The following is a 27,948-nucleotide window of genomic DNA, read 5'->3' on the forward strand; positions in this document are numbered from 1 at the left end:
AGGAGGCTGAGATCTGAGGATCGCGGTTCAAAGCCTGCCCAGGCAGCAAAGTCTGAGACTCTTATCTCCAATAAACCACTAGAAAACCGGAAATGACACTGTGTCTCAAGCAGTAGAGTACTAGACTTGAGCTGAAGAACGCAGGGACAGTGCCCAATCCTTGAGTTCAAGCCCCACGACCCCCCCCCCCCAAAAAAAAAGAAAGATTCAGTTCAAGTAATTTTGTTTGGTAAATCTACCTTAGATTGTTTGGGAATGCTTCATGTTGGGAATAGGTTTGTAGGAGAAAGATTGTGTATCATTGTTAAATAACCATTGAAGTTTTGGTCCAATATACTTTTACTTTTGTGTACGTTGGAAATTCTAAATGATATAAGAAAATTATCTTAGCTATGGTAAATAATGCTGCAATAAATATAGTTGTGCTAGTAGCTTTAGTGTAGTCTTGTTTGTAAACATTTGGGGAAAATGCCCAAAAGTGGGATTGCTGGGTCATAGGGGAGCTCTATGTGAAGTCTTTTCAGGAACCTCCATACTGCTTTCCAAAGTGGTTGAACAAGTTTACACTCCCACCAACAATGAAGTAAGGTTCCCTTCTGTCCACATCCCCTCCAGCATCTGTTGTTGTTAAAGTTCTTGATTATAGCCATTCTAGCTGGGGTGAGGTGGTATCTCAATGTTGTTTTGATTTGCATTTCTTTTATGGCTAGGGAGGTTGAGCATTTCTTCATGTGTCTGTTAGCCATCCTTCTTTCTTCTTCAGAGAAGTTTCTCTTTAAGTCTTTCGCCCACTTATTTATTGGGCAGTTGTTTCTTTGAGGATATGTTCACAAAAAATTAAAATTTAAATTAAAAAAAAAGAAAATTATCTTGATTTCTGGTCATCTGGAAAAAAGTTTGCTTATGAAGTTAGTAAGAGTTCAAGTTTTTAAAAATAGATTTTTAAATTAAAATCAAATCTTTATAAAGTTTTGGATAGGTTGTCATAAGGTTCATCAGTACCTTATGAGAGAAAATGGGCTTTTATTTTTTAATTTAGTATATTAATATTTATTGTACAAATGAGTCTTATTGTGGTATTTCCATACATGTATATAATGTACTTTAATCAATTTCACTTGCTCTATTACACTCTGATACCTTTCCCTCTTTTTAAGCCATTTTTTAGGGGGTTCTTTCTTTTTGACAGTTGTGGGGTTTGAACTCAGCCTGGGTGCTGTCCCTGAGCTCTTTTGCTTAAGACTAATGCTCTACCACTTTGAGCCACAGTGCCATTTTTGGTGTCCTAGTGGTTAACTGAAGATAGGCTTAGAGACTCTTCTGCCCAGGCTGGCTTTGAACCATGATCCTTTAATCTCAGCTTCCTGAAAATTCAGCTAGGATTACAGGCCTGTGCCAGCTACAAACAACTACTAGACATTATCCCATAGTGGGCTTGTGTAATTTTAGACTGATCAGCAACAAATGAGAATTCAATTTGTCAATTTGGCCGTATCCTTTTATTTTTAAAGTCATTCTAGAAAATGTGTAGTAAGTTGTGGTTTACTGCCATTTTAATTTGCATTTCCTTTATTATATTTTTCATGTAAAGCATTTTTTCATGTACTCATGCACTAGATGTATACATTCCTTTGAGAAGTATATTCAGATCAATTTCATTATTGCATTAGAGTACTTTATGCTGGTTGGAAATTTTTGTCCGATATTTGACTGCTTTTTGAATTGCCCTTCATAGTAACTAGGATAAAAATTATATACACTCCTTTATGCTGAAAATAATTAGGCCAGAACCTACAGATGAGTTATTTAGCTAAAAATAAGCTGTTCTGGAATGCTATATGATGCTCTGGCCTAAAAGTTTAATTAGTCAAATGTAATAAGATGACTTCACAATCTGAATTAGAGGGAAGATAATCACTGAAATCTGTTACTTCAAAAAATATTAAAAAGAAATATCAACTGATACTTAAAATATTTAAATGTGTTCAGATTTTACTAATCATAACCAGATTAACAACCTCAACTGACTCAATAGATTCAAATTGTTTCATACAAAACACATCATACTATAAAACTCAGTAATAAGATAATTTCTTAGGCTCAGGCCTGTGAATGTTTTTGAGTGTTTTAAGCTATGGTTTTCTTTTTTGCTGGTGGAGCCTGAGCACTGTCTCTAAGCATTTTTTTGCTTAAGGCTACCACTTGAGTTATGCTTCTACTTCACTTTTTCCGTGGTTAATTGGAGATAAGAATCTCAGAGATTATTCTACTCCAGCTTGACTTTGAACAACAATCCTCAGATCTCAGCCTCCTGACTCATTATAGTTTTGTATTTTGTTTGGTTATGGGGGTTGAACTCAGGGCCTGGGTGCTGTCCCTCAGCTTTTCTGCTCAAGGAAAATGCTGTACCACTTTGAGCCACAGCTCCACTTCCAATTTTCTGGTCCTACAGACTTTCCTGCCCTGGGTACCTTTGAAACATGATCCTCAACATCTATGACTACTGAGTAGCTATGATTACAGGTGTAAGCCACCAGTGCCTGGCTGTAACTAATTTTATACTTGTGTTGGTCCCTTCATCATCTCAACGCTTTATGAATGATAATTAAATTGTTAAGTAATAATCATAACCTTGTTTAATGGGAAAGATAGAAATTAAATCTCAGCCATGCCCTTTTCAAAATAGTTTGGATTCTGAAATCTCCAGTTATTATTTCTGCTGGTTAAATTATGTGAAATCCACTGTTGTTCATAATGTTTATTAATAATCATTAACTATAAATGATTACATTGGAAAAGGGAGGAACAAAGCATTTTTAAGTAGCCATACATTTTGGGAGGAAAAAACAAATGCTTTATTTTGTTTATACTGAAGCTAAAATACACAAAATTATTGTACAAGGTTCTTTTAACACAGTTAAGGTTGACATTAACTTTTCACATTTTACAGAAATTAAACAAAAGTAGTTACTCAGAAATTTTAGCTTTTAAAATAGTCTGCAAAGCCAAAAAGCCATTTTCACAAACACATTTGGAACTTTTCCTTTCATGAATTAAGCTCAGGAGAGATAAAATTTAGCCTTAAATGGACACATTTTCTATGTGGTAATATGCAACAGGATGCCAACTAGGCTGAGAAAGTGAGTTAAGCATAGCCTATATTTTAGAGTATTTCTCTCTTGCTATCAAGTTTGCCTGTAGCTCCAAATTACATACATTGCTTCCACTAGAAAGACCCCCATCCTCAATTTTAACCCAATTTTTCAGTATTCTTGAAGAAGTAGAATCCTGTGAAAAGTTAAAACCTTAGTGTCTTCTAAACACCAACTCTTAAGTGTTCATTCCTTTGTTAGGAGAAACAAGACCAATGAATTTTCCCTTGAAAAGGGTGTGTTTATCCTTAATGGTACTATCTGGGAAAAGGTCTGTCTTTGCAGTTGAAAGCGGAAATTATATGGCTTTACTTTTACTATGTTAAAGAACTAATTTGAACAGGTTTTACATTTACTATGTTAAAGAACTAATTTGAATAGGTTTGGGGTTTTTTTTTCCGGTGCCCGTCCTGGGGCTTGAACTCAGGGCCGAGTGCTGCCCCTGAGCTTTTGTGCCAAAGGCTAGCACTCTACCACTTGAGCTGCAGCTCTACTTCCATCTTTTTTCATGCTTGATTGGAGGTAAGAGTTTCACAGACTTTTTTGCCCTAGCTGGCTTCAAACCACAATCCTCAGACCTCAGTCTCCTGTGTAGCTAGGACTAGAGTGGTGAGCCATCAGCACCTGGCTTGAGCAGTTATTTGAAAGAGAGTGATTTATAAAATTGGATTTCCTTTAACATTAACAAAACAACAGGTTGATGTGTTAACCATTTGGGTCTTAGAAGTCTCTATGAAGTCACACAAGTTTCATTTTAGTGCCATTGATTTCAGTGATCCTGCTGAACAAGTTGAGAATTATGCTTCTGCTCAAATATGCCAAATATAGTTACTACTCAGCAGTTTACCGTGGTTATTTAAAATGATTGTTTCATAAACTATTTTTAAGGTCTTAAAAGTTTGTTCAAAAAGTGATATAGCTGTGCTTTAAATAACATAAATTGTACAAAAAACACCATTTCCTGGTCTAAACATGGGATTTGCCAGATTATCTGAAAATTCAGCTAACTGCTGCCATTTTTCCACTGCAGCCACTTAGCATTTTATGGGAAAAGGTATAAAATGAGCAAATCTAGGTTAATGGTACTTGCAAGTGATTGGCAACTGTCAGTTTAAGTAAAAGGTGCCCTGCTACCTATTTATTCAAGTACCACTCAGGGCAGTGCCTTGAGCAGTGTGTGTTTGTACATGCCATGTATGTTGTATATGTTGAGGTACAGCTACTAGGATGTTACATTGTGAAGCTTTCTAAAGTCAAAGGGTAGGTTGCAAAGATAGGTTACAAATAATTAAAATGCCCTTTCTCATTGCAAGCAATATTCATCTACTTCAGTCGCTGTTTTTGTTTCTATCAAGTCATTTGGAGTTGTAAGGAAGTCTTTTGGGAGGACAAGTGTTGATTACAACTTTCTAAAGTTGTGGGTTCTTAGTACAGATTTTGTCATTTGTGTGTTGATAGGAAGCCTCTACAGAGATGTCACAACATTCCATATCAGATAAGAAAACTATCTGTTGGCCTGTAAAGGAATTAATCCTAATTTTGAATTTAAATATGATTCTTTTCATATAACTGATTATTATGTATATGTTTCTCAGCTAATACAAACATTGATGTCTTATCTTTATAAAAAGATGTAGATGCTGTTGGCTCATGTCTATATAGCTCTATAGGAGGCTAACACCCAGTGGATAGCAGTTCAAGGCCAACCTGGATAGGACAGATTACTTTCCATCTCCAAAATAGCCACCTAGGCTAAAAACATGGCAAAAGAAAAGAAAAAGATGACAACTCAGATGGAATAAGCTAACAACTCTGAAAAACAAATCTAGTTTAGAGTTGGAAGTAATACAAATACACAGCTTAAAGATACTATATCTTCCTGCTTTGCTACCTGTATCATTCCAACACTTAACTCCTCTGTTTCCCCATATTCCATTTTTTGTAAGCAAAACTCTCAGAAGCCACTCACTAGTACCTTCTTTGGACCATCAAGCAGCATACTGGGGAGTATTCTAAGTCACATGTGGACATTATCAATATCTTTGCCAAAAATTATGGACATTTTTCCTACCTAAATATTTTTTCTTAAAACTAGAAAGCCTGAATCCTGATACCTATCAATATAATAGTTCTCCTATAATAGAGGATGTTCTTGTGGCAGTTCAGTTAGAAATTCCTTATCACATCTTAGGAAGCATCTTTCCATTGAGAAGTTTTTCCTCCTCTACCCACAAAATGATGTAGTAATTACAAAAAGGCATAAAATATCAAGGCCAAAATAATCAAATGCTATTATGATTTCATGTGTTGGTATACACACACACACACACACACACACACACACACACACACACACAGAGTTTTTACTTACATTTTCCAAAAAGCAAAGCAAGCCAAATCCACATGTGTTGGGAAAAGGTACCTTTAAAGTGGTCACTGGCAATACAATTGAAACAACATTTCTCTATGCTAAAATAGGGCTCACATTGGCTTGGAATACTCAGTTCCTAATGGTTAGTTCTATTCCAACAAAGTGGATATTTGGAGCAATTAAACAGGCAAAAGACATAACCTAAAATATACATAGTTTTGAGGCAAAGCTTCCAGGAATTGCAGTTAGGGAGAGCTGTAAAGTAGGTTTGAAGAGGTTTATTTGAATGATCTAAACAATTACATCATTTGCATTGACTAGTCTATAAAAATTGATACTTTGGAAAACTTGACTCAAGTAATATGCTCAGTTTCTCTTATGTACTTTTAAACAAGGGGATTTCTGCATAATTCAAATGCTTTTTACCAGATAATTTAACAAACCAAGATCTCTGCTACTAAAACTAAGTCAAAACACAACTTCAGTCCTCCACACAATGCCACACCAATACAAAATGGTTATTTTTATTTTCTGGCTAAGGTATAAATTCCTATTTTTCTCTAAAATTCCAATTGAAGTGTTGAGAGGAAGCTTGTATTGCCCTGGAACTATAAAGTTCATTTTGTAAATAGCATTTGTTTATTAAGTCATTCAAAATATGAAGGATGCCCCCATGCCTATAATCCTAGCTATCCCAGAAGTGAAGATCAGTAAGGTAATGGCTCAATATCAGCCTGGGCAAAAGGTTCATGAGATATTATTTCAACCAATAGCTACAGTGACATGTACCTGCCATTAAAGCTATACAGGAGGCAGAGATCAGGAGGATTGTGTTTCCAGTTCAGCCTGGGCAAAATATTTGTGAGACTCCATTCAGCAGAAAATGCTGAGGATGGTGGTGTATACCTCTCATCCCAGCTGTAATGGGAAATATACATAGAAGAATCATAGTCTATGCTGGCCTAGGCAAAAAAATTGAGACTCTATCTTGAAATTAACCAGAGCAATACAGGACTGGAGGCATCGCTTAAGTAGTAGAACACCCTAGTACTGCCATAGAAGAAAAGATGGAGACTAAATCTTTTAAAGTCCTTTAATTAAATTGCAGACAGATGCTTAGATGTTTTATATTTCGCTGATGAAGTCTAAATTAGGGCTCCGTGGAATGGAAAATGATTACATCAGACAGAACTGGGAATTTTTCTTAAAGGCAGAAGTGTTGCTAGAAGCATTTTTCATATAAAATGATACTATGTATTACATACAGTCTGGCCTCTTAATCCTCCTTCCTCAGTCTCCTCATGCTACTGGGGGCGGGGCGGTATCATGTGCTACCAAACTTTACTAACTTGGACCATTTATGTCCATTTAAATTTTTACATCTTCCACAATCAATTCTTCTGCTGCAGAATCATTTTTCTGTCAGTGAAGGAGATATTTTAACAGAGTAATTTTGAGATCAAAGAACTGAATCTAATGTGCAGAAGTTACAAGAAATCCAACTGTGAATGATGACATGGATATTGTTTGTGATTAGTAAATCTTTTTCTTATGACTTTTTTACTTTATATTTTTATTTCACATTTAAATATGACAGCATAAAATTTTGTAATGACAGCATTATAGGAAAATGAGTATTTGTATAGTGGCTATTTCATTTTCACATCTTATAAATAATGTATACAAGCTTGGTTGGTAATATCTTGTTTCTTTGGTACAGAAAACTTGAGTCCATTGACCAGCTGTGTGACCTTCTTTGGACACCCACTCCTTCCCTCTTATTATTTCTATTCATAAAATATAAGATTGTAGTCAATACTCTGAGTCTCTCTTTTTCAATGTACCAATCCTGGGGCTTGAACTCAGGGCCTGGGCATTATTCCTCCTTTTGTATTCAAAGCTAGAGCTCTACCACTTGGGCCACAGTTCCACTTCTGGCTTTTTGGTGGTTATTGGAGATAACAGTCTTACAGACTTTGCTGCTTGAGCTGGCTTCAAACTGCAATCCTCATATCTCAGCTTCCTGAGTAGCTAGGATTAGAGTCATGAGCCACCAGGTACCCAGCTAAGGTTCTCATTTATTGTTCTTTTTGTTTACAGATTTACTCTGAAATTGACTTATACCTTCTCTGTAATCAGGACATGCTCAAATATTTTATATAGCCTTTATTATACCTTTTTTAAATATGTGTGGTGCTAGGCATGGAACCCAGGGTCTCATGCTAGTAGGCAGTTACTCTGCCACCAAACTATACCCCCAGTCTTGAAATATGTCTTTAAGTAGTTGCTGATTAGGAGTGTAGAACGGTAAGCACAAATATCCTTTCCTTTCATTTTTTTTAAATCCTGGATTAATAAAGATGTTTTCATCAGAATGGAAACTAGCCCCCATTCTAAAAGAGGTCTCAACATAAGTAGTGAAGTCCAAGTCAAACAAGAAGCTCTGAAAAGGAATGTACTCCCATGAAATATGACACTAGTTTCTTTCAGTAGTACAGATTGGCTACTGTGATTTATAGCTTCTCTGTAGACATAACTGAGTAGTACAGATTGGCTACTGTGATTTATAGCTTCTCTGTAGACATTACTGAGAGGACTATTTTGGAGCGCTTCTCTAACAAACTGATTTATGAAGAGGACATGCTTTTTTATGAAATAGGGCTATATATTGGTTTATTTGGTACTATCAATGTGAGTTAGAAATGGAATCCTGGTTTTATTATTTTTAAAAATAAATTTGACAGTCGTAAAAATTGATTCTGTAAGTTTAGGAACCTTCCTTATGGAAAGTCACCTGTTCTAGTGACAGAGCCATTTATGACAGTCCCATTTAGTGAATCAAAGGAGAAGTTGGATTTGAATAAATGATCACCTAAGACAAGAGTAAGGAATTATCTTGGGACAAATACTTGCCAAATGGATCTTGATGTAGCATTCTCTTCATTCCTTTTTCCTGGATCTGAGTTTTGTGGGGGATTTTTAAAGAGCTTCACTTCCTCCTGTTCCTCCCCTGATTTACCTCTTCTCTATGAGGAACATTGATCATCATCATCCACCAGTACTAGGAATAGAGATGGGAATCAATTCAAATAAAGTACACTATCAGAGGTTCTTCAGAGACATAATTGCATTGCTTGAAAATTCCTTCATTTCACTAGCACCAGAAATGGTTAAGAATTTAGAAGGATTCCTATTGTTACATTTATAAGAATAAGATGACACATAGCTTTCTTTGTCTCCCCCCCCCTCACTTTTCTAGACTATATATTGTTAATCTCCAAGAGCCAAACTTATGGCTGTTTCAGATAGTGTTAGACTCTGCATTAAGGAATCTATTGTGCTAATGTTGGTTAAAAAACAAAACTTTTTTTTTTCCCAGAGGGTATTGCTTGGTTGTTATAAGGTGTAAAATAATTACCAGAAATATTGTAACTTTATTTTTAAATTTGTGCCTTTGTATTCACACAAAGTATTGTTAAGATGTGGGAAATAATTAGTTTAATGTATAAACAGTGTTTTCCTTGAAAACAGTAGACTTTGGGTCCCATATATAGTTCCATGAATCTACTAGGGCTTGTTATATATGTACATAACTCTATGTCTGTGATTCTACTGAATAGTAGAACTTGAATTAGGGTACCTAATCCTAAAATTGTTTTATTGGGCTTTTTCCCCCCAGAAAGTCATTAAACTGGCAAAATGTCATTTTTGTGATTAAAAATACTTCAAATCCAGGCTTTCCTCATAGAAATACCTTGATAGCAATGGTGACTAAAACTATCCACACTAGTAAGAATGCACAAATATGCCAGCTACTTACTTTTTCTTGCCAATGCATGAGATGTAGTCACTATTGGTTAGAATGCAGTAAAAGTTTTGAAAAAGACTATACTGCCTAAATACTAATTTTGATGCTATCAAATTTTAAACTGTAATCAGTTAACTGAAATACATAAACATAGGAAAAGAATTCACTTTAATTTATTAGATCCGACATATATGCTATAGAGTGCTATTTTATTGGCACACATTAACTAACACATCTTTAAGGAAACAAAAAATGTAACAAGTGCCTACAATAAGAGTAGTGTTTAAAAACAAAACAGAAAGGCCTACTACCTAGAAACCACAAGCTGACAATTCTTTGGAGTCTATTCAGCCTCCTTTTGATGCTGTTTATCGACCCGCATAGGCAGCATGTAGCACTGAATGGCAACAAAGATAGGCAGAGTGATTTGCCTTATCTGATAGCTGGTGGGGACTGCTGAGTACATCCCTCAGCCTGTTGGGGAGATGGCGTGAGATCCTGGGGAAGGTCAGGAATCTGTGTGGTAGCAACAGTAGCAAAGTGGCACCTGGAGCTTCAAGGAAGCAAAGGTAAGAAAAGCAAAGCAAAGCAAAAGGGTTAAGCACCCAACTGCACCTCGGCTGATTAGGGGCAAGACCCCTTCAAGATATCTGTGAGATGGATTTAGTGTCTATAGGTATAAAAAAGCAAACAATAGTAATAATACTAAAACAAGAACAAAAATGGAGAATGTGGCTATAAAAGATGGGGGGAAATTTTAGGAGTTTTACTCTCCTTTCTAGGGGGCAGTGAGGGAATTGTTCTGTCACCTTCGACAAGGAAATTACAAATTTAGTCTTGAGTTCCAGAACAGGTGATAGGGACTTAGAGCCGAGTTGTAACTTGTTCTTCCTGTCCGTCACCCCATTTGTGCATGAGCAAGTCACAAGCCTCTCCCCAAGTTTCAAATACATCCTCAGAGGAGTCTAAAAGTTTAGAATTTGAGGAGCAGATGCTGGATGCACAGTGAAGAGAGCTGGAACAGGCTAGAGGGCATTCACTGCTCTGAGCAGCGCCCCGAACTTCACCTAATTCTACCTCACTGAGGTTAATTTCACTTTGAGAACAGGCCTCTGCTTTCCCTTTCTCCATTTGAGAATATCTGATGTCCTGCCACATATAGTGCTGCTGAACGAGTCCATCAGAAATTGTGTACATTGGCTCTGAACTGGGCTCAGACATATGACCATTAAACTTGGAGAATAAGAGACCCAGTTTCTTGAAAGAAGGACCCATGAAGGAGCGTTTGCTTGATGACTCAGCTTTTGACTTTCCTTGGGCACTGCTGGATCTTGGCATGGTTCTGATGAGAGGGGGCCCATGACAGGCCTTTTTTTTGCAGCCTAAATTAAAAGAGACACTCTTGGATTTGGCCCGAGCCCCACCACTGCCATCATTGGTATCATCCCTCTGAGAGAGTTCAGTGCTGCTAGTGGAAAAGCTTCTCTTTGGGGGCTTTCTATTTCCTAAGAGATCAAGCACTTCATATCGAAAGCTGGAGATGTCTTGCTTTAATTCCTAGGGGAAGAGAGGAAACAGTTATATCAGGAAGCTTGATCTTCAGTTCAAAGATGACACATTTCAAAGATGACACATAGGATACTCTGGAATATTCTGGGTTTTGTCTGGTAGCAAACAACAACCTCTATCTGGATGCTGCTGTAATAACTCTTAAGTATCACCACACTGCCATATGTGCCCTAGAGACAGAAATACTACTGGTTGAGAATCACTGACTTAGGTTTATGCTTATTAGCTCCAACTAGTTCATAATTAATCATAATAGCTCATATTAGTTCATAATATTGTATGAATATTTTAATATTTAATGGTAAAGATTTTTTAAGACTTCCAATATAATAACAATTGGGATTTTTATTTTTACCTTTCGCTAATATCTCTTAGGAAGAAGGCCTTTAAGTCTGGAGGCATTTTCCTATCTCACCCATCACCAAGCCTCCTTGCCATGTCATTTTTTTTATTGTTGTTGGTCATGGGGCTTGAACTCTGGGCTTGGGAGCTGTCCGTGCACTCTTCAGCTCAAGGCTAGTACTCTACTACTTGAGCCACAGTGCCACTTCCGGTTTTCTGCTGGTTAATTGGAGATAAGAGTCTCACGGGGGACTTTCCTGCCCGGGCTGACTTTGAACCGCCATCCTAAGATTTCAGCCTTCTGGAAGCTAGGATTACAGGCATGAGCCACTTATACGCCCTGCTTGCCGTGTCATTTAAAGCTTGTGATTGTCACACTGGAGAAATATCCAGAAAAGTAAAAGAATGTACTGGAAAAACTTTTTGTTCATAAAACCAATTTGTGAGTGACAAATGTTGGTAAAATGTCCGCAATCTAATGGATTAAGGATATTATAGACAGGTGAAATTCCATGAGTAGAAACCTTAAACTGCAAAGAGTAAATTCTACTTAATAAGTGAAAAGTTAGAGCTAGGCTATCCCAGTGCTATAGCACTTGTCTAACATGTTTCAGGCAGTGTTCAATCCCAAGCACTACAAAGAAGTGTTGATGGGCTTCATGATTAAATTACCTTAAAATTTTCTTCTGTTAGACCCTCATTTGTTTTGGAATTTCTTATCATGGCAGCCACATATCTTTTGACTAAGTTCCTGATAACTTCCTAGAAGTGAAAAAACATAAAGAGGCATTCAGTCTCTTTCTCAAGCTACCAGCAAAATGAGCAACCTTCACAGGAAATAAAACATGTCCAGACCATCTGTGCAATACAAAGTCCTCTCTAGTTGTTGTCTACAGAAAAAGTAAGCATTAAGTCCACAGGAAATATGGGTTATTATATCTGAATTTGATGGCAGAATATGACAGTCAAATCAGATTCACCTAATTAATTTCCAACCAAGCACAAGAGAAACATATATTCCCTTTTATAGACTGAGAACGCACTAATACTGGCTGGCCATTGTCAATATTCTTTCCCTTCAGGCTATATTAAACACTAGTGCTATTAAGGTGAGAGCTTTTCCTTTTGATAAGATTCACAATCACAAAATCAAGACATTTTTAACATTTTTTTGTTAAATGTTAAAATGGGCCTTGTATTTGCTAGTAAGGTATTCTAGCACTGGAGGCATGCCCCTAGCCCCACATATTTTTGCTTTAGTTACTTCAAATATATGGGCCAGACTCAGGTTGTGATCCTCCTATTTATGAATAGCTGGGATTACAAGCATAAACCACCACACTTGAACTAGAAAGTCTCATTAATCCCTCCCAGGTTGTCCTCAAACCACAATCCTCCTCATCTCTGCCTCTTTAGAAGATGAAATATATCAAAGGCATGTGTCACCACATCTGACCAATTTTTCTTACTTTATTGGGATGGCCTCTTCTTACCTAGCCTCTAGGGGAATAGCATATGCATGGTCACTGTGATTTTTGTTAGTGATGGTGGTGACAATAGCTCCCACATATTGGAAAAATGTCATGCACTATGCTAGGCAGCACATGCATACACATCACTCGACAATTCTGTTAATCAAGTTTTACTATTTCTTCATTTACAGATGAGGAAACTAAGGGTTCAGTTCTGCTTTAAGCTTATTTCAAGACCTATAGTAATAATAAGCAATGTTACATTTATTAATTCTACTTTTCACATTTTATTAGTATAAATTAGTTGTACAAGGGTTTTATTTTGATATGTCCACATATGTATTCAATATTTTTTTAAAAATCAGGTTTACCTCCTCTATCACTGTCCCTCATCCTTCTTCCCCTTTGCCCAACCAACCTCACCAAGCTCCACTGTTTCATTTTCACATGATTTCATAAAGTATTTGACCATATTCTTTGCCTTCTCCATTTGCCTGTCTCTCTCCCCCTAGCACACACTCTGTGGACAGAACCTACTTTGCATTCCTGTCATTCGTATTTTCTTTTTTTTTTAAGTGTATGATAGTTGTTCAGGGGGTTTCAACATGATATTTCACACATACATGCACAATACCTTAAACAGATTGACTGCCTCAGTCCCTCTCACTTTCCGCATTCCCACCACCCTGTATCATTCAACAGCTTTCAGCAAGGAAACTTCCTTTTGCCATCTTCATTCACAGAGGAAATGTGCTTCAGAGTTGCTTACCCTTGAACATTCTCTTACCTCCTCCAATCCCCTCAAACAGTCCCACAATTACAAGCAAGTTTATACACACACATATATACCTATGCACATATATACACACATACATATATGTGTGTTATACATGAATGATCCTGTATATGTATATGTTTACCTTTTAAGTCTAGCATCTACATAGGAGAGAAAACATATGGCATTTGTCCTTAAAGATGTCATTGAGATGCCCAGCAAGCATATGTTTGTGAGGAATATGAAGCAGAAATTGAAAGCCACGAATCTTGTTTAAGATTGACAAATAATTAAGAATTAGAGGCAGGAGTAATGAGAGAAGGGATACTTATCAAGTATTGTATTTTTATTTCTCTTTGTTAGTTATGGTGTAAGAGGAACAAAATTAGGGACGTCATGTGAAGAATAAAGTTGAATTTCTTTAAGCCTGAAAACATTTTTCTGCTTTGGATTTCTTTTGATCAGGAAGGTGAGAGATTATTTGTGATTGCAAGGGGCTGGTCTTGAGATGACTCACATATTTGGATGTTGGGACAGAAATGCTTATCTATTTTTAATTAAAGTCTTGTCATTTAGGAAGAACTAAATTCCTAATATAAAGTTGTCTTCCTGTTCTATATTCCTATTGTTTTATATATTCCCCTTACTCTCTGTTGTTTTGTTCACAGCAGGTTTTACACCTGGAATCACTTAATTTTAATAATTCTAATGGCTAGATAGTAAGGGGACACATTGTGTCTGTTCACAGTGATTGTTCAAAGTGACTTCTCTAGTGTTTATTTTAGTGTCTGATGTATAGTATGTGCTAAATAGTTATTGACTTACTGTCCAACCACATACCCTATTTTAATCTCAAAAAAACCTTTCCAAATTGTGGATATTGCTGATCCAGCTGGGAAATGTTATATAGCTTGGTGATTCTATTTAGGAATTACTTCAGTCTTTCATAAATTATAGCCTTTCAAGTCTCCTACCCTGGTCAGATCTACACAAAACCAGAGTAGAGTTGGCTTCCATTCCACACAACTGGCCCAAAGCTATTTTACCTAGTCTTGTGAGGAAGCTTTACCTGATAATGTTGATTTTGTATCAGGCTGTCAGCATGGCGCTCCTGTAATTAAGAATGATAGAGAGGTTACATCAATAGTCTAATCACATTTTAATCTACCCACCCATCCAAATATATTTTCAAATATTAGGAGAGGAGAATGATATATGATCTCTTGCTTGATAAATCCTCAAAGCTAAGTGGGGTGTAATGATGTTGTTGTCAGGTAGGGACTGTTAGAAAGGAGGAAAGGGAAGAAAACAGTCTTAATTGAGAAGAAAGTTTTAAAAAGTCTTACTGTGAAGCTTCTCAAGTTGTGCCTTCTCCGTCTACCGTCAGGATCTCTTTTGGGGCAGAAAGTATTGTTGAACCAGTTACCAAGATAGAGAAATGATTTGGGACTGGGGATGATGTTAAAAGGAGGTGGCAAAGTACCACCTTCATCAAAATAACTCATCCAAAGCTTCGTTCTTGCAAACTTCCATTCAATATCAGCATGGTCCTATGAAAGACAGAGGTTCAATTTAGAGACTGGAAAATTCAAAGTGTACCTATGTCTCCTTTTAAACCTCCTCCTTGATTCTACAGAGATCAAAGTGTTAGTGGCTATATAAATTCAAGTTAACATACCTGGCAATCCTACTTGTGGAACTATATTTTATCATGGCTGAGTAAAATGATGTAATCCAACAAAAAAAGAAAGAGAGAGAGATAGGACAATCATGAGTTCCAGGCCAGCCTGAGGCTACATAGGAAACTCCAATAAATTTATAAAAATCTACAATAAAATTCATTTAAGTGTTTTATCAAGTGTATATACACCATTTTACTTAGTCACACCCCATGGCTATACGCTTCTAGAACTTTTAGGGTCTATATAGATTGTTGTAATCAACACCAGAATCAGAATATATAACAGTTCCAACACCCTCCCAAATTCTCTACTGTTGCCCTTTCCTTAACCAAATGCTCTGTTACTCCTAGTCCTTGGCAACTTCTACTCTGTTCTCTCCCCCTATACTTTGCTTTGCCCAAAATATCACATAAAATAGAATCATGCCATAGAAGTTTTTGAGTTTGAGTTTGGCTAATTTTACTCAGCCTTTTCCATGGAGCCATTGGACAGGTCGAATGGGCCAAGGATCTAGAGATGGGTTTGGGGATCTTCTATCCAGTGACTGTCATGATGCATTGGTTGTTGTTTTGTTTGCTTGTTTTACAAATACCAGTAGTAAAGCTCTTATTTTAATGAAAATTCATTGTGTGGTTGCTTGACACATAATTCCCAGTTCAAACATTTGAATGACAATGGCATTATAAAACTCTATCCATTCGTTTAAAGTTATTGATATAGAAGGTTTTCAGCACTTTTATAAGAATGGAAATTAAAATCAAATCGATGCTGAATCCCATTTCTGAATATTATTCAATATTTATCTATAGAAACAATAACCATTGTGCATATATGTGTACAACCCATTTTGATCAGTGTCACCCCTTCCATCATTCTCCCTCCCCTTCCACCTATCCCATTCCACCGGTCTCAAATTTCTTAGATCCATTTTCAAATATGTATATCGCTATGACAATATTTGCTCGCCAGTCCTCTTTTGTTTGCCCATCCCACTCCTTTCAGTCCCTACCCCCTCAGTTAAGACGTGTTACAGGTTTCTTGATATTCATTTTGTTAAAATATCTCACATCTTTAAGAAATGTATTTAAGTTTTATGTAATGTTTATCAAGATTTATGAACTATTAGTGTTCTTTTGAGCAGTTTAGTAGTACTAATAATTGAATGATAACTAAATTCAGAACAGTTTTTAACATTTTGGACACATGGAATAAAATTGAATTTTATGTTTTATTAAGAAATATAAAGCTGGGTGCTGGTAGCTCATGCCTGTAATCCTAGCTACTCAGGAGGCTGAGATCTGAGGATCGCGGTTGAAAGCCAGACCGGGCAGGAGAGACTGTGAGACTCCTATCTCCAATAAACCACCAGAAAACCAGAAGTGGCACTGTAGCTCAAGTGGTAGAGCGCTCGCCTTGAGCTGAAGAGCTGAGGGACAACGCCCAGGCCCAGAGTTCAAGCCCCATGGCCGACCAAAAAAAAAAAAAGAAATATGAAACGGTACTGAAAAATGACAAAAAAAACTTGAAATTCAAATATTATATTAGGATAGAGTCTTCTGGAAATAATTCAAGGAGATAATAGAACAATGGAACTTCCTGCTTTTAAAGAGAACTTTAGTCATTTATTTTTTAAACATATGGTTGGTTATGAGTAACAAATCATTACAGCATTTAGATTCCACTAGATACATTTAAATGAATAACTAGATAGTCTTAAATGTCAGTCTGCTATATTTCAGAAATTATAACCTTTACACTATTTAAACTCATGAAAAAATGTAATATCAACCCCCAAATACATAAGAAGAAGCATAAATCTTGTATTTTCAAATCTATCAATGCATATTCCAGCAAAATGTCTGAATGTCCGTGATGTCCTTAACTTGCATAACTTCAACATATAAATTACACATGTGTACATACATAATTATGGCTATAATAACTACCACTACCCTGAAGTACTGCTGTAGGATAGGGTGTTTGTATAGGCAAATTAGGATGTAGAGAGGGAAAAGTTGTAGCAGGACAAAACTGAGAGGTATTGTCAAATGAGTAGGCATTTTGGAGTCAAACCAATGTTTGGAATAAAACTTTTTTTTATTATCTGCATGACTTCAGTTCAATAAATTTAAATCTTTTTTCTTTTATGGCTTTTTCAACTATATAATGAGTATGAATACCCACTAAGCCAAATTATTGTAAAAGTCAATGTAAAATTCCTCAGCTACTACCTTGATAAGTAAGAGGTCCATATTGTTAGGTCTTTTTGTTATTCTGAGCCTACAATTCCAGGAACAAACCTTACATTCTTACTGTTACTCTTGAATGGTCCATAACAGCCAGTCTTTCATCCTCAGAAATACATTTGTGTTCTTGGGCATAGTTCTCAAAACAAAGTAGGTATTCCCTAAGTATTTCATAACATGAACTGAGTTGCACTTACAGTCACAAAATTCTATCTCAACATATTCCAAAAAGGAATATTTATTTTCTAATATACTTGAATGGGTATCTTTATATTTGCAAACAATCTATTTTTTCATACTTACATGGCTAGCTTTTTAAAATTGTGTGTAGGTTTGTTTTAGTTTTGTGTTTGATACAGGGTCTCACTATGTAGCTTATATAGGACAAGAACTCACATCCCTCTTATCTCAACATTCTGACATGTGTTTTAAAACATATGTTTTAAATATCAACAACTATATCCTTTCAAATTATTTTCTAAAGATCTGGGAGAAATGTATTTGATTTTGACAATGAACAGAAACATGAAGTAGAACATATCATAAACAATAAGAAACTTTTTTCCATTAAGAAGGCTTTCTAGCGCTTCTCATTTTACCTACTTTCCTTAAAAGTATTTTGAAAATAGCTCCTCAATGGAACTTGCTATCATTATATTCCCCTAGTGTGCAGGTGACCTATTGGTTGCAAATTATCTTGCCAGCAGTCCTTTTCTATTCATTTAGTGTGTCATCTCTTCATTATATACACTCCCTTAGGTTTTATTTGTATGCTGAGTATAAGCCTAACATTATTCTGGTTTTGGGGTAAGGAGGGATGATTGTTCATTTGTGATGGTAGGAAAACCACAAAGGAGAAACTAAATCTTTCCAACCCTTGTTCAAATTGAATTGTAGGCTTTTTGTCATCACCATTATCTACAACTTCATTAAATGTATAATGCCAAAGGGGTTTCCATTCATTTTCTGGGACTAGCCTTTTTCCTTTGTTTACTTTCAGTGTCTGATGATGTAGTCTTCTATTCTCTATCCGACTATGACTTTCAAAATTTTCTCAGATCAGTCCCTGAATGGGTGCTTTTCTGGAAGCTATATACTAGGATACCACAAACAATGTGGTCCTGACTTTTCCCAACTTCCCCAAAATTTTAGAACTTTGGTGCTCCTTTAATGTGTACTTATGACTCATAATATTGAAGAAGGTATGCAAGTTATTTATGTGCTTATACTGCATGCCTTTGAGGTGGTCAGCTCATAGTGCAGGGCAGGGCTTATATTTGTTGTAACTTTTTAAAAATGTCTGTGCCAATCTAACATACTCTAATTGTTGAACACGCCCTCAAAAATTGACTTCTTCAGTTTCTGAGCACATGGCCATAGAATGCCAAATGAACATGTCTGTTCAATTTCACATGTCTCAACAACTCCAAGCTCAAGGTTATTTTCCTTGCAATCAAACTACAAGTCCAATTTCATACTTACTTTTGACAGTCTTATGAACTCTCTCAGATCTTCTGCCAGCAACCATCTTGCTTATTAAATTGGAAAACTTTGTAACATAATTTAAAGGAACAGTGGCAGGCACAAACAGTGAGAGCAAGCAGAGCTAATAACCTTTAAGGAGACAACTGCTCCTAGGAACCCTGGCCCTATAGCAGGATGGTTGAAGAGATATTTTGGGTAGGGGGACATGTTCATATCCTTCATATTTATTAGTGACTTCATAAGAAAAGCCCTGCTTCCTTTTAATGGGAAAGCAACAGAAATCACTGTGATGTGCACAGCCTGAATAGAGAGTAAAATGTTCCTTTTCATTGACATCTCAAGGAAAGTTTACCCCACTCAGTATGCATTCATCTGAAGAAATTCAAGGCATATTTCTCAAATGTTAGTGTGTGTCAGACTCATAAGAAGCAATTGTTAGAAATGCAGACTCCTGAACTTGCCAGAAGTTATACATTGCATTTTCAATTATAAAATGATTTAAGTATGTTACAGAGGTAATTTAGCTCCATTTTGTCTTCAATCATTTGAAAAATATGAAAGAGAAAGAGTATCCAAAATATAGTGCTCAACCCCTTTCATATTGAAGTATAGAAAGTTGCTGCAGTTAACTTTCCCATACCTCTTTAAGCTCTCACTTCTAACACATTTTTATCACATTTATACAGTAGTCTAAGGAGGAGCTGATTTTCTATCAGCAAGCAATATTTCTTCTCTCTTTTCTAGGTTTTATAGGTAGTTAGATAGTCATTCTGGTATCTGCTGAGAATCAATTTCATAGGGCTTATGTACTAGAAAGCTTTGGTAGTGACCTTGATCTATGGCTACAAACTCACTGTAAAAATATCAAGTCCAAAAAACAGCATGAAACATGATAATCCTCCTCAGTTATGGTTGCTAGGTGGTTGGAATTACTGCTCTGATCATCGAGTACTCTCTGTGTAGCACATTTTACTGTTTACTTATTTTCCAGCTGTTGTAACAACCTCAGCTCCAGTGTACAAACTCAGGTGCCAAACCTCAGGGAAAACCTTACACCCATTCTCCTGCTCCATTCTAACTCTCTCATCCTCTCACTCTATTGCTGAAACCAACCAATCTGTCTCATTGTTTCAAAAATGATCTGAGCTGTTTGTACATAGGAACAAGAAAACATTACACAAAAATATATTTTGGCTGGACCTTGAGAGACTGGCAGGGCATGTCTAGGCCGAAATGGAGGGAAAAAAACTTTTCCGAAAGAAGCAACAGTAAACAAAGTCATGAATAATAGAAAGGATGAGAAGTCAAATGATCTAATCAGTATTTGCTTATATGAATGTTTTTCAAACTTAAGTAGGTTTATAGCCTATTAGTATGCTTACCAAATTGCAAATTCCTGGGGCCCACTACAGAGTTATAAAAATGGGTCCCCTGGGGCCTGAAGCCCAAGAACCCGTGTAACAAGCTTCTTTGGATCATTTTGATTAAGATGATTGTCAATCACATTTTCAGAAACACTAATTTGGTGAATCTACTTGTTGTTCAAGACATTTATTAATCAAGAAGCCTACTTCCCTGCCTATTATATGGAAATAATGATGAAATGTGTTTCATTGAGCAGTTATATAAACTAGGTAATATGCTTGAAATGTGGTAGGTTATATTACTGATGCTTCCTTGACTTACATATCAGCCTTTCTTTGGATCTGCAATCAATTCTTTCTACAAAATCGATTGTATGACTAGTTCATGCCAGGCTCTACGATTATGTTCTAGGATTTAAGTAATAAACAAGACCATGTCCCTTTCATCAATGGATATTCTTGTTAGTGGAGGAACCTAACACTAATTCTAACAAATAGATATGAATCCATTAAAAATGATTACATTTTTTTACCTTACTAGGGATTGAACTCAGGACCTCGCTCTTGCTTGGCAAGCACTCTACAACCGTCAGGCCAAAATTATTTACTTGTATTAATGAAGTTGCACAACTAGAGAATGTGGCTAGAAACTGTAAGATCACAGTTCAAGTATGAGTCAAGCTGACTCTAGAGCTCAAACTCTTATTTAAGCACTAAAAATATTGTCTCGGGGGAAGTAACCTTCCTGGCTGGTAGGAAGATACCTAAAAAAGGTGTTGTAAACTGGGTGTTAGTGGCTCACCCCTGTAATCTTAGCTACTCAGGAGTCTGACACCTAAGGATCATGGTTTGAACCCAGCCTAGGCAGGAAAGTCTGTGCGACTCTTACCAAAAAGCCAGAAATGGAGGTGTTGTTCAAGTGGTAGAGCGCTAGTTCAAAAACTCAGTGACAGGGCTCAGGTCCTGAGTTCAAGCCCAAGGACAGGCACCAAAAAACAACACAAAACAAAAATACAACTGCCTGATTAAAGTTTTCAAACTACAACGAACAGATCTGTCTATATTTTCATCCAGGATTCAGATAACTGTACAGATTTCTATTCTGTTTCTTTCTTGAAGAAAAAAATACAAAAAAACCCACAAAAAATAAAACAACCTTTTCTGTTCAGTGTGGGCTTTGCAGGACTCCTATATTCAGGTATACTGCATTCATCTGTGCAGATTTTATGGCATACAGTTGATTTAATGAGTACCTTAGGTGTCATAGTCCTAAAGCCCAGAAAACTGCTTGTCACTTTTTTGGGGGAGCTCCAAAAATGTAAATTGAACCTTTGCATCACAGATCATTCTACCTGCTTATGATTTTTACTTGTGAGTAGGAGAACCATTTACTTTGGGAGGACTGAAACAATCTTAAAGTGGTGAGCATGATGACTTGCTAAGCTTGTAGATAACTGGCACTAAATCAATTCAGGATTCCATTTCTGAGCCTGGGCAGAAGAGAGACAAATACCTTTATTATCTGGAACATAGGAAAAAAAATCTATTGTTTGTCCCTATTTGACACTGTCACTGGTCTCATGTACTTAGCTTAGTTTTAACCACCCAGACTATACTTCTTTATAGCTTCAATAAATCACGTTGGGAATCACTAGGCTTAAGTTTACTCTCACCACTTGCAGTTTTCTGGTTGGTTTATTGGAGATAAGAGCCTCACAGACTTTCCTTTTGAACCATGATCCTTAGATCTCAGCCTCCTGAGTAGCTGGGATTACAGGCATGAGCCACCAGTGCCCGGCATACTTTATTTTGTATAACCCACAAACCAAGGAAGTTTTTCTTACATTTTATATGTTTGGGAAAAAAATCAAAGAAATATATATGAATTTCATACTTAATACATTATTATTAATACATTAATACATTGTTAATTATATTATTAATATATCATAATATCTATTATATATTATATAAATATATTATTATTACATTAATAATGTATTAAGTGTGTATTAAGTATTAAGTATGTATTAATTATTAAGTATGAAATTAATCATTTAGATGGATTTTCTTTCAGCTAGTTAATTTCTGTATGCAGTGCTATAGAAATTTACCAATCTCTAAACATTAAACACTTGAAATGGAAATAGATTACACATATATTTCCTTTCTATTAGTGCATAGTAATTGTGCAAAATAATGGGCTTCATTATAACATTTTCATACATTACCATCTATTATTCTTTTTTTTTGCCAGATGTGGGGCCTGAACTCTGGGCCTGGCTGCTGTCTCTCAACACTTCAGCTCAAGGCGAGTGCTCTACCACTTGAGCCACAGCACCACTTCCAGTTTTCTGGTGGTTAATTTATTTTTTAATTTATTTTTATTTTTATTTTTTGTCCAATCCTGGGCCTGAACTCTGGGCCTGGGTGCTGTCCCTCAGCTCTTTAGCTCAAGGCTAGCACTCTACTACTTGAGCCACAGTGCCACGTCCAGCTTTTTTCTTTTTGCTTATGTGGTGCTGAGGAATTGAACCCAGGGCCTCATACATGCAAGGCAAGTGCTCTACCACTGAGCCACCTTCCCAGCCCCACCATCTATTATTCTTTTCTTTTCTTTCTTTTTTTTTTGGTGTTGATCCTGGGCTTTGAACTCAAGGCCTGAGTACTGTTTGTAAGATTTTGTCCTCAATCCTAGCACTCTAGTACTTGAGCCACAGCTCCCTTTATGATTTTTTTTTGTTTTTAATTGGAGATAAGAGTCTCTCAGACTTTCCTGCCTGGTCTGGCTTTGAACTGTGATCCTTAGATCTCAGACTTCTGAGTAGCTAGGATTACACATGTGAGCCACCAGTACCTGGCATTCTATTACACTTTCTTATCCTCATTTCCTCTCCTGCTTGACCCTTCTTCCCCAATAGTTCCCCTTCTACTTTCAAGTCTTTTTAAAATTCCACACATATGTACTTTTTAACATTGTTGACAAAGTACAGATCAGAAAATTTCCCCAAGCTTTTCCCTATCATTTAGTGAAAAGCATGCATAAATTTATTTATAGATTTTACTAGCATATATTAGTTGGTTTCATTATGACATTTCCATGCATGTATAACATATACTTTGATCATATTCAGAAACTATTTATTGAGTACAGACTATATACCCTAGTTTACCCAGAATTCTTTTATATTTACAGTAATACAAAGAGAACCTGAAGCAGAGCCCTTGGCTTCATTTATTTGCAGTCTAAAGACTAAAAAAAGACATACTTTTAGCCGGGCACTAGTGGCTCACGCCTGTAATCCTAACTACTCAGGAGGCTTAGAGCCGAAGGTAGGTTCAAAGCCAGTAGGGGCAGGAAAGTCTTTAAGACTCTTATCTCCAATTAACCACCAGAAAAACCGGAAGTGTCTCTGTAGCTCAAGTGGTAGAATGCTTGCCTTGAGCTGAAGAGCTGAGGGACACCGCCCAGGCCCAAAGTACAAGCCCTATGTCTGAAAAAAAAGACATGCTTTTAAAAAAGTAGAGTAACTTTTGTGGAGGGGGGGGCAGAGGAGGATTGGGTGGGGGGGAGGATGGGAAGGGATGGGAAGGGATGGGAATGGGAAACAAAGGAGGAGGCTACAATGCTTGATAAGAAATGTACTCATTATCTTGCCCATGTAATTGTAACCCCGTGTACAGTATTTTCACAATAAAAAAAATAAGTAGAGTAACTGTAAAACTATAGCTCCAAGGCCAAATGGATGGCTACTTTATTTATTTATTTATTGTCGGTCATGGGGCATGAACTCTGGGCCTGCGCACCGTCCCTCAGCTCTTCAGCTCAAGGCTAGTGCTCTACCACTTGAGCTACAGCACCACTTGCAGTTTTCTGGGTGGTTTATTGGAGATAAGAGTCTCACAGACTTTCCTTTTGAACCATGATCCTTAGATCTCAGCCTCCTGAGTAGCTAGGATTACAGGCGTGAGCTGCCAGCGCCCGGCATACTTTATTTTGTATAACCCACAAACCAAGGAAGTTTTTCTTACATTATATATGTTTGAGGAAAAAAATCAAAGAAATATATATATATATTTTTTTTTTCAAGAGCTGAGGACTGAACTCAGGGCCTTGCACTCGCCAGGCACTCTTCCACTGAGCTAAACTCCCAGCCCCAAGAAATATTTTTGATCCTTGTGCCCATAAACAAATGTTATTGGCACAGAACCATGCCCATTCACTTATCTGTAGTGTCCATAACTGCTTTTGTGTTATGATAGTACAATTATGTAGACAATTCTAATATATTTGCTTTCTGGCTCTTTACAATAAAAAATTGCTAATCCTTGAACAAGAAGTCAATAAACTGAGGTTTTGTCAACTTGGTCTCAATTGCTTCAGGAGTTAACATATTCTAGGAATCTATAGTTATTTTAAAAATCACCAGATTAAAGTACTGTATGTATGTGTGAAATACCATAATCAAAATTAGGCCAGGAAATGGCAGCTCAAAAAAAGAGAAAAGATAATTAGGAAGTTTAGATATGTGTGGTATATGGATAATACTGGGAGGAGGGTTGAGAACCAAGAATATGAAGGACAAATACATGTGTAATGTGCAAATGGAACAATGAAGCTTGTTGAGATTGGTTTGGGAAGAAGTGAGGTGGAATGAAGGAAAGTGATGGAGGAATGAGTCTGATTAAATACATTAAGTACATTGAAGACATATTTGGACATGTCAAAATGACATGTCAAAATGAAACTCTTTTGTACAAATAATCTATGCAAATTAAAATATAAGAAAAATAACTAATTTGTTCATTTATGCAATAAATATTGAGTCTACTATATGCCAAAACATGTCTTCTAGTTAAGGATGGAGGAACTTCAGCATATAATGTCTCTAAATTGATTAGTTTGCCTGTATAAAATGTATGAAATAAGGTACTGAGAAAAATCTTATAACATACCCCTTAGAGAATTCCTCAGATGATGGAAACTTCTGAGCTCTTGCAAGAATCTTTACAGCTAAGTCAATAGCAACATTGATGGAATTAATTGAGAGGGTTCCATATCCCATTAATTTAAAATTTCTTTAATAATGCCGACAATATTTTCTTTTCTTCTACCCTGGGAGATTTGTGATATGCCACGATTTCATAGAAGGGAGTTTGAGTATGCTTAGCTCACAGTTTTATAGGTCCAGTATTCCATAAATTGAATTACACAGGGAAAATTGTGAAGGAGAAAAGAGAACAAGCAAAATCCTGTGAGAAAACAAAGGTGAAAAGAAAAGAAGAGCCCCTAGGATGGAGATCAATACTAGAGGGATGTCTAATATGTGGAGCGCGCGCGCGCGCGCACACACACACACACACACACACACACACACACACACACAGGGTTGGGGAAGAAGATAATTTCCTGCTTATTTTGACTTAGATATTCACTCTTTCCTCTTAAACAGCAACAGATTTCCTGTGATGCTAGGATAATGTGGATTCTGCTGTCAGAGTTCAAGTAAAAGGTAGATAAAGCAGTCTGTTGTAACCTTTGATGCAATGCTGTGTCTTTTGACTAATGTGTTATAGCTAAAACATACCTACACCTCCTGGCCTATTCTATCTCTTATGTTGAATGGGGCTATGACACAATATTACATTGAACACAGGAGAAGAGAGAGGCCTTCTTTTCCTTGTTATTGCTGTTTGTATTTTTGACAGTCTCACTGTGCCTACACTGGCCTGGAACTCATGATGAACTTGCAATTCATTATCCACCTGCCTCATCCTCCCAAGCACTTGGATTACAGGCATGTCAGGTTCCAGACCTAATTGGCCTTGTTAATATTAGTGGTTGAGAACTCCCATTTGGTTTTCAGACCTTAAGCAGAAACGAGGCATGCTGATGTATGACTATAATCTCAGCTCATGGGAAGCTGAGGCAGGAGTATTATAAGTTTTAGTCTAGCCTGAGCTTCAGATCCAGGCCCTGTCTCAAAAAACTACAAAACATAAGTAACATAAAACCCAAAGCAGCTCCTTAATTCAAGAATACTTGTGATATTTGAATGATCTAACTAAAAATTAGATCATTAGTATCATATTCCTCAATAATCACCTTTGGGCTGTGGATATTTGACTCATCCAGAAGTATGTTTGTATCTTCAAATAAGGTATTTAGAAAGTAATCTTAGAAAGGCCTATTTTCCACAAATAACAACTTTTTCTGAGTCTGAGCTCTAAATTCTTCTTGAAATACAAATACAGTCATTTTTATTTCCACAATATTCATTGGCCATTGTTACTTCATATAGCGTCCAAAGGCATCTTTGGCTTGGGAACTGATGTATAGACCTCATCTGGTCCTTTGATGACATTTTCCTTCATTGCTTCCAATCCTCTTTCTTGTTGATGTTCTCTTCCCAGTTCTCAGGTGCACTTTCCTCATGGAACCTTCCACTGTACGTCTCCCATATGGAAATCTGACCTCAAAAAGGAATTAATTGTATATATTCCATTGTACTAAGTGACTCACAAACTGATCAAATAACATTTTCATCATAACTGGGAAGAAAATTAAGGTGAGACATTCTCTGTATATCAGTGGGAGGATGTGTGTGTGTGGGGGGGGGTCTGAAATTTTATGCTCAACTTTATATCTGGTTGTTCATCTGTTCATTTTCCTTATTAATTATGAGATTATCAAATGAGTTTAGGAAACCCCCTCCAAAGAAGAGTTATGGTTAGTCTTAAGGCAAAGAAAGAAAGGCAGATAATAGAGTTGGAAATTGTAGTTCTGTCACTGCAGACTCCATGAGAATGGGGATCAAATCTGTCTTGTTTTCTATTGTCTACTGTATCCCTGCTATCAAGAATAGGGCTAGTGGTAATTTAATAAATATTTGTTAAACTCACTGATTTTCATTCAAGATATAATTTATAGTTAAGTGGAAGAACAAAAGAATAAAAGAATAAATAAATAAAAGATGAGATAGATATTCTCTGGGCATTGACCCTGTCTGGTCAGTCCTACTTTTATTGGAGTTACTGAAGATAAAGAGTTTTTTTAAAGTTATTTGAAAAAGCTAAAAGCAGAGGGGTTACAGTTACAACAATTAGGCAAAGAATACATTTCCTTTTGGACAATGTTGCTCCCTTTCCTGTTCTGTCCCAGTTTTTCCCTCAAGTCCCCACCCACAAGTTGTATAGTTCATTTTCAACATAGTGTTCAGTGAGTATCACTGCTGCATCTGTTCACCCTTTGTCCCTTCATTTATGCGTCCCCTTGCCCTCTCCCAAAGTCATATATAGAGATTTTATGACTATTATTGATAGTTCTAATGAACACACAGGACAGGTGAAATCTGGAATACACAGGAACAGCACCGTCATCAACTATTGGTTGTCCAATAGTTCATGGAAACAAAATCCACTTCTTTCATGCATCCTCTTTCAATTACTACTTTGTATGCTTGTTGGTTACTAAAGTCTTTATCAGTCAACAGCAGATATCAAAGAGTGTTACTCAGAACAGATCTGTCAAAATACCCAATGAGAATATTGAAGTGAAATGCTCTGGCCCCCAACTTTTCTTTTTTCTTTTTTTTGGGGGGGTCCAGTCGTGGGGCCTGAACTCTGGGCCTGGGCGCTGTCCCTCAGCTCTTCAGCTCAAGGCTAGCGCTCTACCACTTGAG

The 27,948-nt window shown here is 36.6% G+C and overlaps 1 protein-coding gene across 1 annotated transcript in view; it reads right to left on the bottom strand.

Moving 5' to 3' along the window:
- Positions 1–9,217: 9,217 nt before the first annotated feature.
- The window catches only part of Trpc5 (transient receptor potential cation channel, subfamily C, member 5), a 133,159-nt gene continuing 114,428 nt past the window's right edge, over positions 9,218–27,948 (bottom strand). Inside the window, exons 7-10 of the mRNA XM_013025856.1 lie at positions 14,836–15,039; positions 14,559–14,600; positions 11,915–12,004; positions 9,218–10,888 (exon numbers count right to left, since the gene is read on the bottom strand). Coding sequence (XP_012881310.1) covers positions 10,196–10,888; positions 11,915–12,004; positions 14,559–14,600; positions 14,836–15,039 — 1,029 coding nt within the window. The 3' untranslated portion in view covers positions 9,218–10,195. The remainder of the gene's footprint in view (positions 10,889–11,914; positions 12,005–14,558; positions 14,601–14,835; positions 15,040–27,948) is intronic.

This window comes from Dipodomys ordii, unplaced genomic scaffold (assembly GCF_000151885.1).
Source record: "Dipodomys ordii isolate 6190 unplaced genomic scaffold, Dord_2.0 Scaffold88, whole genome shotgun sequence".
In the NCBI taxonomy this organism is placed as follows: Eukaryota; Metazoa; Chordata; class Mammalia; order Rodentia; family Heteromyidae; genus Dipodomys; species Dipodomys ordii.